We start from the raw sequence: 15,549 nt of genomic DNA on the forward strand, positions 1-15,549 counted from the left end.
GGACCTTGTTGTTTTATTGGCCAGCACTAGCTGGAATTATACTTCTGCAAAGATACATGTAAACGCCCCTGCAAAGCTATGCAGAGAGGGGTTTCATGGCTAACCAGAGGTTGCAGGGGCTCTCAGAGGCTTGCAGGGCTTGCAGAAGAGCCAACATGTACACCTCCCAAATTTCAACGATGGGTTGTGCAATCCTGTGCATCAAACAAGGTGATTGGTTGAATTGTCCTATTTTCTATCAGGAGGTGGGTTCCAAATGGAAAAGAAACACTGAATGTAAATAGAGCAGATGGAAGAGTGCTGAGTGCTGCGGTTCAAAAATATAAATGCAACAATGCAATTTCTTTTCACTGGAGGTGGAAACGGATTTCAGTTTCTTCTGTGTTTCTTCTGTGTTTTCTGTATTTTGTGCATTATTAAATGTGACACCTCCCGCAAGCGGACATGTTCAGTGTACACAAAATCTGTATAAAAGAGCACAGCCACGCGAATGTCTCCAAATGGCACACATGCATGTTCACTGACATGCAGAGGGAGAAGCATGTTAGAGCATTAAAGAGGAGAATGGTAAAGTGGTTAGGGGCAACAGGCACACAATCTAATCTGAGGAGAACCGTAATTGGTGATGTGCCCAAACAGGATAATTGGAGGATTGGAGATGACTGACACTCTGACCACAGGAGAAAAAGGTTTGGAGAGCTCTGTAAACACAAAACACAACTGTGAGAAAAATAGATCAGTAGAATGTGAGATTCTTTCCTTCTGAACGTTTGACACAAGAAGTAGCTTGGGTTTGTGTAGCAATCCAATTTGGGGGCTCAATATTTGAGTGGTTTGTCACACCAGCCAGCCAAGCAGGCAGGCTGTTCTTGTAATGACACACTGAGACTTCGCCCCACAGGACACGTAACACCTCTGCGATATGAACTAATGAAGCTGCAGGACATTATGTTAAGACAGAATAGAGAAAGTTGGGGTGGATGTGGAGGGGGGGAAGAGACAAAGAGAGAGAGAGACTCTGACACTAATGCCATGTGGATAAAAGACAGGAATTAAATAGAGGTGATTAGGATATGAAAGAGAAAGTACAAAGAATGGATGATTAGCTGTAATCTGAGAAGGGAATAATGAAGTAAGTCAAGCCCTCATGATCCTTATGAATGGCAGGTTTGGTCTCGCAAGTGCATACAGTACTGTGCGCCCACTTTTAGAAAGAAAGAACCAGAAGGAGAGGGAGATAGGGAGACAAAGAATGAGTTTAGGGAGACAGCTGAAGATAGTGTGAGTAACTGCGAAGAAGAAATTTTTAAAAAGTGAAAGTGGAGGAGAAGATGGTCTTCAAATCCAATCACATCTTTATCTGTGTATGATGTAGTTGAACTGGTTAGAGACAGAGACAGAGAGTGATGATGTGATTGAAGACAGAAGACTGGAGAGATTGATAGATAGAGAGGGTTGAAAGGAAATACCGGATCCACAGAATAATAATCGGGAAATTGTGTATAGCACTTATCTTCAAAATTCATTGAACAGTCAACAAGATGCAGCTGACTTGGGCTGCATGTTTAATCAAATTTTATTCTCAATTGCAGTTTTGGCTTCTCATGATCATGAATACAAGAAAATAGATTTTTGTTCCACATTCCACTTGCAATTGTTGCTCTCACATAATTATACTGTCTCTGGTGCTGTATATCAAATTAAGCGCTTCCTTTTTACCTCCCTGGACTGTGCTCCTACCCCAGAAATGTTCTGGCCATCTTGTTTAAGCTCAAGAGAAACTTCAGGTGTCAGGTAAGCCAAATGTATTGTAACATTACCTCATTTACTTTTCTACCTTCTGTGAAAGCTTAAAGATGGCTGAGCAAAGCATAAAACTACTTTTGTGGTTTCGAACCCCTTTAGTGTCAAAGAATTCAATGTGGAACAAGAAAAAACACTGTGTGAAATATGTTACATAGTCGTGTCCACACCCCAAGGAAACATGGCTGTTTTATTTGTTTTTTTTGTTTTTCAGTTCAATTTTATTAAAGGTCAAGGAGATCCACTATCAATAAGGACAGTTTTCTTAAAAAAGTAGAATAAAATCAAAATTAGTTCCCAAAATCATTCAATAATCGTGAAATAAACGTGACCTCGGTATTGAACAAAATATTTGTTATTTTTATTATTGCCATAGTTGTACAGCTCTACAACTGACATGCTCAAACAGTATAGAGTTTGATGGAGATGGGGGGGTTAGAGGTGAACGGTGCATTAGTTGTCGGTCATGTGTGAGAATACCCTCACTTTGCCAGTGCGCAGTTGACTGTATGTAGTATCAATATGGATTCAACATCAGGTCCAGCATCACCCCCACGCCACATAAACACACACACACACACACACACACACACACACACACACACACACACACACACACACATACTCCCTTTCCCCTTTCACTTCCAATGTTGCCAGTCCCCCCACCCTCAACTGATGTGGCAATTGCATTATCTCATTATATTGAAAACTAGGTAACAGATCATCTTTGTCCCTGTGGGGCAAATGACTCGGGAGGAAGGGGAGAAATGGGCTTTGATGTTGAGTGGAGCGAGTACACCTACTGTAACCCGGGGAGGACTCAACCCCCTGCATGACTAACATGTTTGACCGACTGCACACACGGATGGATGCATATAATTCACATACGTGTATGTGTGCACGTGTACAAGAAAACGCACGGACACGCAAAGTGTAGCAGTGCATGCTAATTTAGTTGTTCTGGGGGGCTGCGTGACAGCAACCTTTCAAGAGTGACTTTAGGAGCTAATAGGTCACATACATTAAAGTTCTAATCAATTGCCTGACATCCAAATCATTAAAATAAATATAGCCCGCCTTAATAAAGCTGTCATAAGTGGTGGATCCTAGATTTTACGTAGTTTAATGTCTTTACCTTGACATCGCTTCAAGGCAAGCTCCGCTAGGTAGCCTATGGAATAGCTTAAACAGCAACCACAGCGGTTTTGACGTGTCCCAGTACTTCCTGTCCTCTCAGTCACTCTCTGTTCAACACCACATCCCACTTTGGACACACTGAAGACCCCTGACGTGATACTGTCCTCCATACAGCCCGTCTGCCATGACGCCTCCAGTTACTAACATTCATGAATAATCCATCTCAACCTCTACGTCCTGGTGAGTCACATGGCGGTCTAACACGGGTGACTGCTCTGCGCCAAACGAGTCTGCAGCCTGAGATTTTATGCTCCTGGATCTCTAAATGCTCTTCGTGTCTGTCCTTCTCTTCCTTTCTCCTCACAATCCTTCATTTTTTGTTGTTGTTGCTGTTGTAAACATCTGTCCATATCTTTTTGTAGCCACAGTGTAAAGCACAACATTGCACAAGGATGCAGTCTCACCTGTGATCTCTGTAGTGTAGCTATAACTGTGAGAGTTCCTTATTGTAATGAGCCATTGTGGTCTGCACACATGTTTATGAATATTCATAATTACCGGACAAACCTTTTTTTTTAACGCTGTGTGTGAATAAAAGTCTCAGCATCAGATATATAAATATCAAAGAAATTCATACATATTCCTTTGTGCCTTAAAAAACATGAGCAGTGTGTGTGTAACTCCAAAGTACAAACAGGACTATATTTGTTCCTGAGGCTTGCAGTTGCTGGATACTCACGATAAACATCTGTGCACTACCTTCCAATTTTCTCTCATGCTGTATGACTCACGACCTTGTTTGACTATTGGCTCTGTGTCTCCGGTTTCCAGGACGACCACTCCATGTTTTTCCAGTTTGGTCCGTCCATCGAGCAGCAGGCATCAGTCATGTTGAACATCATGGAGGAGTATGACTGGTACATCTTCTCCATTGTCACCACATACTACCCTGGCTACCAGGACTTTGTCAACAAGGTAAAGAGATACATCGAAACATGCACATGTGTACTGTACGTACACCAGCATGTACACACGCACGCACACACACACACACACACACACACACACACACACACACACACACACACACACACACACACACACACTCTTAGAGCCTGTGCGACATATCTGCTGTATTGTCAGCAAGGTAAATGCACTGCATTGATACATAACATACTGCTTTGCCAACAGGGTGAGACTAAGCTCTGGGAGAAAATTTCTCAACTAAATTAAATGTATTCATTTGATAAAGGCAGCACCAAGAAACAGCAGGGTATTTATTCCTTCAGCAGCTAATGGCCTTAAATTTCTTCAACCATGAATTCAAATGAGAAATTCACTCTCACTCTGGGACCCAGGCACATTACAAGGTATTATTACTTTTGTCAAATGGGGACCCATCATAAGAAGACATGCCACATCATTTAGGTCGTACAGTATTTTCTAATCCTTTGATAAGATGCCTCAAAGGCTTGCTGTCTTTTCAATGGACTGAAAAAAAGCAACAGTTGTTAGTTTTGAAGATGCAAGAAAGCAAGCAAGCACCAAAATACCACAGCCATCTAAGTAAAGGTGATGAGTAAGAATACTCTATGTAAACAGCTCTGAGGAGCTGCTAGAGTCAACATTTTAGCTATATAGATTGTTGAATGCATACAGAATAGAGTTTAGCATTATCTATTGTCCCTAGTGTATCTTGCAGTGTGACCTTGCTGTCTACACTCCTGATCAAAATTTTTAAGACCAGTTGCGAAATTACAAGAATTTACATTTTGCACTGTTGGATCTTAAGAAGGTTCTAAGTAGAGCTTCAAAATACAAAAACAAGAAATGGGAGTGAGACAAAAAAAAAAAAAAAAAAAAAAATTGAGTAAGCTTTTTTTTTGCCTTTGCCATCAGGAGGTCATGACAGTGTGGATACCTGACAGAAAATGACACTGAATCCACATTTTTTGTGAAGATTTGGGCTTTTAAAGGCTGTGGTCTTAAACTTTTGATCAGCTGATGAACAGCCTATTTCAGTTTAATGGTTGTTTGCAATAAATTGCTTACTCATTTTTTTTTTTTTTTTTTGTCTCACTCCCTCCCTTTTGTCTCACTCATTTCTTCTTTTTGCATTTTGAAGCTCTACTTGGAACCTTCTTAAGATCCAACAGTGCAAAATGTAAATTCTTGCAATTTTTCAACTGGTCTTGAAATTTTGATCAGGAGTATTTATGCTGTCTTTGATCAACTATGACAGTATGTGGTCTGAAACCTGTGCATTTATTGCACATGGTGGTTTTATTTCTGTCTAGAGTTCCCTCCATAACTTTAAGCATGGAAGTAAAGATATAGCTATTCCAAAACACACCACTATGATGTTGTGACCATTTGCTGTTTCTTATGCTATTTGTTTTTGTATCAGATATTACTGTGTATGCATTTTAGATGCTATCTGACTAAAGGTACACCGTACTATCTTGGCTGTTTTTAAATCAAGGACCACAATAGAAGCAAGTCTTTGACTTTATTGTGTTATCCTGGATAAACAAGCTGAGATATCCTATTTTTATTGTGGGGTGCTGCCTCATGGTTAAGATGAGGAATAGAAGTGACTGCAAACAAAACTATATTTAATTTTTAATGAAAAAAAAAATAAGTTAATAGTCACAACAGCCAGACTAAATCTGCAGGTTGATACGGATAACCCAGTTTAAACTAGTTTAGGTTTATTGCCAGTAGCATAAACCTCTCTCAATCTCTCTCCATCCTGCTGACCTCCTTTAATCATAAACAACATCATGCATAGGCCGAATTCAAGTACACTTGTTAAATTTTTAGCAAATCGACTATTGCTCCCTATTCCAAAGACAGAGAATAGTTTTATGTTCTGGGAACTGGAGGAGGAGACATCTAAGTCAGTTTCACACCAATCTCTCCCTCATAACTGTATGTGTGCAGCCTACACTTTTTTAAAATCATCTCTCCCTCACATCTTCCCTCCCTTTTTCAACCAGGTCCGTAGTACCATCGAAAACAGCTTTGTGGGCTGGGAGCTGGAAGAAGTCCTCCTACTGGACATGTCGATGGACGATGGAGATTCCAAGATCCAAAACCAGCTGAAGAAGCTGCAGAGCCCTGTTATTCTGCTCTACTGCACGAAAGAGGAAGCCAGCACCATTTTTGAGGTGGCCCACTCTGTAGGCCTGACCGGCTACGGCTTCACCTGGATTGTCCCGTCACTGGTGGCCGGAGATGCCGACCATGTCCCGTCCGTCTTCCCCACAGGTACACCTCAAGACCGGGGCCAGGGTGTTTTTCCAGTCATGGTGAGCGTGATCTCATAAATGGGATCCAGATGCATTTAGCTTCAGCTTCAACTTTATTATTACCCCAAAGGAAATCTGGTTTGCCGCAGGCTTTAAAATGCACTAGGTCACATAATAACATTAAAAGCTATACAAATATCAAGGACATAAAAGCGTTGTAAAATATGTATAAAAACAATTGTCCAAACTCTATTATCCATACCACTTGGGAATTAAGGCATTCTTGATAGATGAAATTTTGGATTTTTGAAACATGCTTAAAAACAGGCCAAACCTTTGGGGAAAAACTACATTTAATGACCTATATTATTGACGTATGTTATCTGGCAGTGAAATTTCAGTTGTCTACAAACAGTTTGGGACAACAGCAGCAGCAAAGAAATCAGTTATTGTGGCTGTGGTGCGTGCATTAAAGCATGCAAGAACAATCAATGATAAATGAACAATAGACTCATTTCTGGAGAACAAATAGCCCTTAAACCAGCGCAACCACAAGACCCTACATAACAAATATGTAGGCCTGCCAGTAAAACAGCACTTGTTCGTAAGCACTTTGTGGCAATATCAAATCACTAGTGGCGGCGCACACTCTCACATCTCTCTGTCTTATGGCACTTGTAGTTTTAGTACAAAATGAAGACTACTTTCTCCAAACACTCGAATAATCTTTCCCCAACAGTCAGAACAGCATCCAAAGTTATAAACTGCATCTTAAAACCCATAATTTTCCCAATGATTGTATTATGTTTTGATTTTTGTATCGTTACTGGTTGTCTAATTGCTGCTGTCTCTATATTTTATGCTTGTGGTTTTTGTTTGCTTGTTGTTTGCCCTTTGTAACCCTCTGTTTTAAAAGGTGCTATATAAATAAATTAAATTAGTATAAACATCTACCAATAGATCCAGAATTTCATGCCATTTCTGACTGCTCAAAAACTAGAAAATGTGTTAAGTTGAGCACAGACCTTCGCCAAGGAGGCAGGTCTGCTATTTGCCTTCACCCGACAGTGTGTATCTGTCTCCGTTCCTTCAGCTTGGTGGATTTAATAGGCACGCATTAAAATCTCAGTTGTTAGGTCTGCAGCAACTAGATAGATGAGCTGCCATTCGCCTCTGTTCATTTTATTTTATATCATGAAAACAGCGACAGTTAAACGCATTTGAAGTCTTTTAATAAGGGCTTTGAAATTACAGAGGTGTGACCTGTATGTCATTTCATTCAGTACTACTGAAATAGTAGGTAGTGTAAGTTCATTATGTCCTGAGTAAATTCCCGTAGAGTTTTCTTTTTAAGGACAAAATTAAAAAACAATTGTTTTACCTTGACTGTTTCGGCGTGAATCTTCCGCCTTCATTAGAACACGACATTCTGGTGACGCTTCTAATGACGCTTCTGATGAAGGCGGAAGATTCACGCCAAAACTGTCATGGTAAAACAATTGTTTTTTTAATTTTGTCCTTAAAAAGAAAACTCTACGGGTACTGAAACAGTATTTTTGTATCAGAGTTTTCACATTGGAGTCGATGGTACTAATCCCCTGCATGATGTCGGTGAACCAAACATGGCGCTGAGGTAAAAGAGATCAATTGTAACTCGGTCACAGTCATGTTTCTGTTTGTCCTTGTTGTTTCTTTTGGCGGGTTGATGAAAATTTAATCAACTCTTCCTTGGCTCAGGACCAACCTTTCCACAAAATTTCATGTACATCCACTCACACCTTTTTGAGATATCTTACTCAGACAGTCAAACACGGCAATTACATAACCTCTGCCACCTTGTTGGTGGAGGTAATAAAAAGGTTAAGAGAACTGTGACCAAGATTTGTGATGTAATTTGATTTAAAGTGTTATATGTAGCACTTCCAAACATGAAGATATCATTGTTATATTTATTGTGATATCTTAATACAACTGACCAGAGAGAGAGAGAAACATCTCTCTCTTATAGCATTGGTAGTTTTAGTACGAATTCAAGATCACTCTCCCCATAAAGCCTGATACCTAACTGTTGCAATGCGGGTATTTTATACTTCAGTCAAAGCTTTTTTCTTCAGGTTAGGGTCAGCGTAAGGGTTTTTCTTCCACCATCTGCCACTTCAAGAAACTCAGTAGCTCTATTTGCCCTGACAGAACAGCGCCCTCTATATGTTTTGTGTCATAAAGCAGTGTCAGTAGATTTCCTGTGAAATCCAATCCTGTGGGACACAATGTACAACACAGTGTAGAGGCCAGTAGAGGCTGCCAGTATTCTGAGAGATGGTCTCATTTTTTACAGTAATTGAATTAATGTCTTTGAATTAATCTAGTAATGATTCATTGATGTTAAAATGTTACAGCACCATTTTAAGGGAAGCCCTGGAGTGCACAGTTGCCTTTATTTGACAGTAATAATATGAAACAATATTCATATCAATGTTTTTTAAATATTTAGTTTTGGAACATATTTCTATGATTTACATGATTATACAGCTATAGTGACACAGGATCAATGATGTCATTAGCATTTAGCCACAGTGCCCTAGTGGTTAGAAAGACTGTCTTTGACCCTAATGGCTTAGGTTGAACTCCCTGTTTTGGTGTCAGCCTTGCTAAGGTGTCTTTAAGCAAGACACTAAAACCCAACCAACTCCAGGGCTGCTGTTTTATATCTGACTCTGACTTTTGAACTTCCTGTGGATGCAGATAATTTCTCTTCAGGGATCAATCAAATATCATATTACACTGTGATAGATTTTCAAAAAGCTGTGAAGTCAGAAGTGGCATAGGTGACAGATGGGCTTACTCACATGTGCCAGTGTTCTGCTAACACCCATTTACACTCCCCTGTGCCAATCAGAGGTAGGATGCACACTCATTCCTTTTAATATTCTCGGGTTATTGACATTTTAGTTTGCTCCAGAGTCCATTTGTTTGTAGAGATAATTTTACATTTACTCGTTAATCCATTTCTCACATACGTGTGTAATATCTAAATGTGGATAATAGTGATACCCTAAACTTTGTCTTCACTGGACATCTTTGTTAAAAGATTCTCCAGGCACACGTTATTCTGAAAATATTTCTCCGAGACAACCTCACAGATAGGAAACAGACTGCAATGGATATGCCACTATACCTCTATGTCATTTTGGAATAGCTCTCCCTATAGCACTTTTTCTTTTTCTTTTTTTTTGGTTTGTTTGTGCGGGTGAGAAAAATGCCATTTAAGCCGAATAACTGCATCACCACTAAAAGCTCAGTCCTCCTCCAAGAGAACTGCAGAGTGGTTTGTCAAAACTGGGAATGTAATCTGTGCCAGCTGCAGGAAACAACCCTAAAAAAAACAAGGTTTTACAGGTGTAAGGAGACAGATGTTGATATCTGGCAGCTAACAGTCTCATGCTTGGAAAGCCAAGCCTAACAGAATAAATCAAAACACAGTCTGGAGGACGATAATATTCAGTCACTTCTCGATGTTTTGTTACCTGGTATGAACACCACAAAAGGTAAATTACAGCAAAGAGTACAGACAAGTCCATCATGCTCAGCTAAATTTACAGGGACTAAAATCAATTTTTTTTTGTCTCCATCTCGCCACAAAAATCTACAACCCCACTGGATGACAGCCAACCAAAGCTCAAAGTTATTTGTGAGTCTGCGTGAGCTTTGTTTAACGCTCCAGGTTTGCATCTAATTGAGCAGTGTGAACCTAAATGAACCAACAATGCAACAAAATTAACTTTTCCACACGGTATGGACTAAAAATCCTGTTCTCAGTGTTTCACCACTCTTAAAATGCCTCGAAAATGCTTTCAGTCTCTATATCCCCCTATGGCTTTTCCCTTTGTATTCTCTCTGCCTCAGCCTGCCTATGTGTGCTCTCCCTCTCTTTCTCACGCTCTTTCCCTCTCTCTTTCCCTGCCTCTCTCCTTTTTTCATCTTTTTATATCTTTCTCTCTTTGTACTTCTCACCCTTCCTCTCACCATTCCCAACCTCCCTCCTCGCTTCGCTCACTCCATCTCCCTCTTTCCCAGGGCTTATCTCGGTGTCATATGACGAATGGGACTACGGCATCGAGGCCAGGGTACGTGATGCAGTGGCTGTCATCGCCACGGCGACCTCCACTATGATGCTGGACCGGGGGCCACACACCCTGCTGAAGTCCAGCTGCCACGGGCCACCCGACAAAAAGGGCTCCAGCACCGGCAACTTGAACAATGAAGTACTGAAGTGAGTCACTACCATGAGGATGGGAGGGTCAGGGGATTGCAGGGCCAAAGAAGTAGAACTGGATAAATGTACAAATATTAGAGTTATGCATGTATAGAGTACACAATAGACTGACAAACTGATAAAGTAAATGAGGACCGAAGGCCACACAGAGCTAACCAAAGCCTCCTCTAAACCTTAACATGATCTGTGCCACTTAGATCCTCCTTAAAATTAACAGGGCAAATTTTGCGTCTTGTCAACACAGATAATTCGTGAACCATAGCTTTAGAGAAACAGATTGTGTTTTTGATTACACATTGTGAATTTGAGCCCTTGGTCCAGGCAAGGCGCACTTTCCTGCTGTGAAAAAAAAAAACAGGCGAACAAAAAACACTGAGCATTGTTCTCCCCGTTTTATAAGCTTCAAGTTTTATTTTGGTGCATAAAATGAGTAGGGTGTCAAGCTCAAGATGGCCTGAGCGAAAAGCAGATGAATTCTTTTTTTATTTCATGTGAGTCAGAGCCAGAAGGACTGGCTGGTAAAAAGAGCAGTGGGAAAGTTGTAGCTTGGTTTTCAAATGCTGCTGCTCAGCTGAACATGCTGAACACACACACGCACACACACAGACACACACACACAAATTAACAATACAGACAATGCAAGGAGGACCATAATTGTTTCTCAGCAAACAAAGACTCCAAACAAAAGATAAATGCAGATGTTAACTCTCACACTTAAACCACCATCTTGTCTTGTCTTAGCTTAACCCACAGCCATCCTGAAAGGAAAACATGCTTCTTTTCCCTTCCTTCTTTTGAACCTCCTCGTTTTGCTATTTGGCACATTATAGAAGAATCAGGAGCATTGGTATTCAATAATTAATCCCCATTTAACTTCATTGGGCACACTTTTAGTTCACACATTGATCAGAGATTCCAGAGCTAATTGAATACTTGGGGACAACCAGATAAATGAAAAAGAGCCAAAGAGCAGCAGAGGGGTTATCACTAGCACACAGATACACATGCCTACAAATAAATGAAACATGCACACATACACAAACACAAACACAGAATTGCACACATACATACAAACTCATTTGTAATGTATGACATTTTACTGCTCCTCAAGGCTTTACCTAATAAAATTTTAGAATTACTGTTGCCATCCGTTATTGTACATAATTAATTCTGTGCCTCACAAAACCATACGCCGACTGCCTTTCATCCCCTCTCCCTTCTAAAAATAAACATTGTTTATGTTTTGTTTTGTTTTTTCATGTTTAGTTTGAATTCGGGGGAAAGTGAGGGAAGCGGGGAGAGAGAGATAAAATTACACAACCTCCCTCGCAACTGCTGCATTAATCTTCACTGAGAAAGCACAGGTTGAGGTTGATGTATTATATCTCCCGCTCGTCTTTACCTGTGTTTCTGTTTTTAATATCAGGCGCGGTTATGCGTGCAGGCTCGGATCCCACCACCAACAGGACTGAGATAACAATAACACCACAACCATGAATATTTCAATCCCCAAAGGGCTCTGTCAGACCCAGAGTTAGCTCTCAATCATCCTTAGGCGCACACCTGGGACTCTACTGCGGGGTGGCTGTTGGGAGTGTGTGTGTGTTTGTGAGTGCGCGTATGCAATAGAAATTTCTATGTGGACGAGTTTGTGTGTGTTTCCCAACCAACCATTCCCTTTATTCCCATTCAGATGAGCAAAAGTGGAGAATTTGAATTGGTGGAACCTGGTGGTGACCCCAGGGGGCTGGGAACAGCTATACACACACACACACACACACACACACACACACACACACACTCACCCCATTCTATCTATTTCATATCCTCAGTAGAGACAAAAGCAATAATAAAGCCATATGTTTCTGCATGGTCCTGTATAGCCACAGGACACAGGAGAGTAGGCTGCCTGCATACTGGATTTGCATGCCATCCTGTCAGCCCTGATGGACTGAGATGGGAGGCCCCAGTGAGTCACGCTCTCAAATTTGTTTAGGGGCTTCTTGACCTTATGGGGCACACACACACACACACACACACAAACACACACACACACACACACACACACACACACACACACACACACACACACACACACACACACACACACACACACACACAATAAATGCATGCATACACCACTTGCAGACACACAAACACAAAGATATGCACACAACAAACACATGCATACACCACAAGCACATACACACACACACACACACACTCATACATGTATGCAAGCACACACACATACACGTAAACACAAAGCTCTAGAGGCCCTCCATTGTTTCCTGGCTGACAGAGAGGACAGGAAGGCTCGTGTAATGAGAAAATGTGCTCCAAGTGGTTTTGGATGAGCCGCTAAGGGGCTTATTTGTGTGTAGATGGTTCAGGGCAAGGGATGTTTTCATTTATTTATTTATTTTTTACTATTTGTGTGACTGTGTGTTTTCACATGCATTTGCTCACCTCTCAAATCCCTGAGCTAATATACATATGCCGCACTGTTAGATATGATGTAAGAGATGATTAATATCTTGTCGTTTTTTCTTTCATGAGATCTGACTAGACGTTTCGTCTTTGTGTCTCTGGGCTCAGGCTGCATGTGCTCCAGTCCCTCAGTCATCTAGTGCAGCTCAGCAGACTGCCTTTTCTGTAGGTAGCCCCTGCGGCCATCTGACACTTCAGCTGCCTCTCATGCGTGTAAGGCTACCATGTTGCTCTCATCCTATTTCACCTTTAAAGTAGTTTTTCCTGCAGCGGGAGGGCAGTATTATTGCACTTCTTAATGGCTACAATAAAAGAGGCTGTCTAATAAATCCTGGCTCTGTTTATTAGAAGGCGAGCAGGCCATTTCATTGTGCTTTTGGGCATCTTGAGCCCAAATGGCCGTCTCTTTTCATAGACCCTTCCTTGCATGAAAGTGGGTCACAGCATCCACTGTCCACTGTCCTCTCTGCCTATACCTCGCTTCTTTCAGTTTCTGTCTTTTTTCCCTTTTTAACCTCCCGTTCCTTTCTTTTGTTAACCTCTTATCTGTTCCACCAGGGTTTCTGCCTGAACTGTATGGGTACCTCGCAGTTTGTCTCCGTCCCTCTTTATTCTCTTTTTATGTAGTCTGTGTCCTTTTGTTTCTGCATATTTCTGTCCCTTCTGCCCCTTTTTTGTTCTTTCTCTTTCTTTTCCTCTCTCATTATTGCCATGGCTCTGTGACACTCACAGCAGTCCGTTTTCACTAAAAAGCGCCTTCAATTAGTTGAAGTTGAATCAGAAAGCCTTGTTACTCTTGCTCTTTCTGTCTGTCTGACTATTGTTCTCCCTCTCACTGGGTATCTCTCTCATAAGAAAGGATTAGTCTGTGTTTATGGATGTGACTGTTTATTTATATTAAGCGTGAACTTATTTTAGGGTCTCATTAATTCTGTCAGGTCCATTCCTTTCTTATGAATGACTAATTCATGTGAAGGACATTAAAATGCCATTGAAATAACAGATCAGTATTTCATGTGGCCTTTTACTTATTGTAGTGTTCTTTCTGTTGAATCGATGAATACTAATACACGTGCCATGTGCTGCTCAACATATGTTCAGTCCATCATGTGTGAGTTAATACATTTTTCACCATGATATTGACAATATTGTCGCCATGATGTTTTACGGGTGACATGAATTTATTTTTTGATCATAACCTCAGTTTTGATTACACTGTTATTGATTCAAAAAGAATAGGAGCTTGATTTAAGGGCGTACCAGTCAGTTTCTCCACTGAGGCCATTCATTAACCTTTTTTTTATGAATTTAACCTAGAGAAAAATGAATTACTATGTTAGATTCCTTCATAATCAAGAGGTTTATGTTGCCCTACATATTATGCTGCCATCGTCTTGCGAGTGCTGGACTCTTAATATCAAGGACCACAGTGGAAATAAGTGTCTAACTTTATTGTGTCATCCTTGGCAAATCTTTGCATATACACATGCAACTGCTTTTCTTAAAATATTGTCAAAATAAAACTAAACAAAACTAAAATTCCCATATGAGTCAAGTGACATGGTATAAAACCTGGTCATCTGGGCTATTCTGCACAGATGTGTCCAGTTTACCCAGAACATAATATCTAAATCCAGACCTCCAGAGGTTTCCTCTAAAAGGTTCATTGTGTCATTGCTACCTTGAAATTTGCAACCATTAAAGGAAATTTTCAGCCTCAGATGCTCTTATACCATTACATATTGACAGGTTGTATATTCATGTTCTAGTAGTAATGTTGTGATGAAGTGTTTAATTTGCCTTTTTGTTTTACCCCCCAAATCCCCAACCTACCTCACCTGGTTCTTCTTCAGTTTGTGATTTCCTGTGTTTTCTACAATGTCTTTTGACACCCACACACAGCAGGTGTGAGGGAACTTAGTTTGTCTGATTAATTCTGAAAATGTTTTATAACCACAAGGCTTGTAGAACTTTCTTACCCCATAGAGGAGCAGGTAAATCCTCAAATCAAGATAGGAAAGGAAAATCACCTAAATTGGAGATACAGTGTTTTCACCTGACACTGACACAGAGAGAGGAGGTTTTTCCTGGAATCTGGTGTCTCTGCCTCCTCTGCAGTGGATTTCTACCTGAGTGATTGTTGGATGTTCAAAAAAGTGAGTCTGGAAAGAAACCCATGCTCTTTGATTCTGGGAGATTGACACCAATACCCGATGTTTGCTGTTATGTTAGATACCTGGAAAAAAAAAAAAAAAAAATCTGCAATTTAACTCAATTTAAAATAGCTGCACTGGAAATATCTCAACATGATGCATATAGTCTGCATTTTGCTAGTTGTCCTCAGGCACCATCAACAAACAAAGTGCACCCAGAAATGCAAGATACATTTCAGATACTTATTAATAACTCTTTCAGTTTGTTTGTTTTTTGCTTTTAATGTACATAGAGCAGGGATTTTCAACCAGCATGTGCTCTGGAGTGAGCACGGATGTAGGTCTACCTTTAAATGTTTCTCAACTGTTAGCTCAAACAAATTTAGTGGATTGACTTCATGTTTAATCAGTGTAATCAGCTTAGAGTCAACATCCTTCCCGG

The 15,549-nt window shown here is 40.5% G+C and overlaps 1 protein-coding gene across 1 annotated transcript in view; it reads left to right on the top strand.

The window, feature by feature from the left end:
- grin2bb (glutamate receptor, ionotropic, N-methyl D-aspartate 2B, genome duplicate b) overlaps window positions 1–15,549 on the top strand; it is a 79,025-nt gene that overhangs the window by 42,433 nt on the left and 21,043 nt on the right. Inside the window, exons 3-5 of the mRNA XM_030054773.1 lie at window positions 3,772–3,915; window positions 5,940–6,210; window positions 10,266–10,461. Of these exons, the coding sequence (XP_029910633.1) occupies window positions 3,772–3,915; window positions 5,940–6,210; window positions 10,266–10,461 (611 nt within the window). The remainder of the gene's footprint in view (window positions 1–3,771; window positions 3,916–5,939; window positions 6,211–10,265; window positions 10,462–15,549) is intronic.

This window comes from Myripristis murdjan, chromosome 1 (genome assembly GCF_902150065.1).
Source record: "Myripristis murdjan chromosome 1, fMyrMur1.1, whole genome shotgun sequence".
Taxonomy (NCBI): domain Eukaryota; kingdom Metazoa; phylum Chordata; class Actinopteri; order Holocentriformes; family Holocentridae; genus Myripristis; species Myripristis murdjan.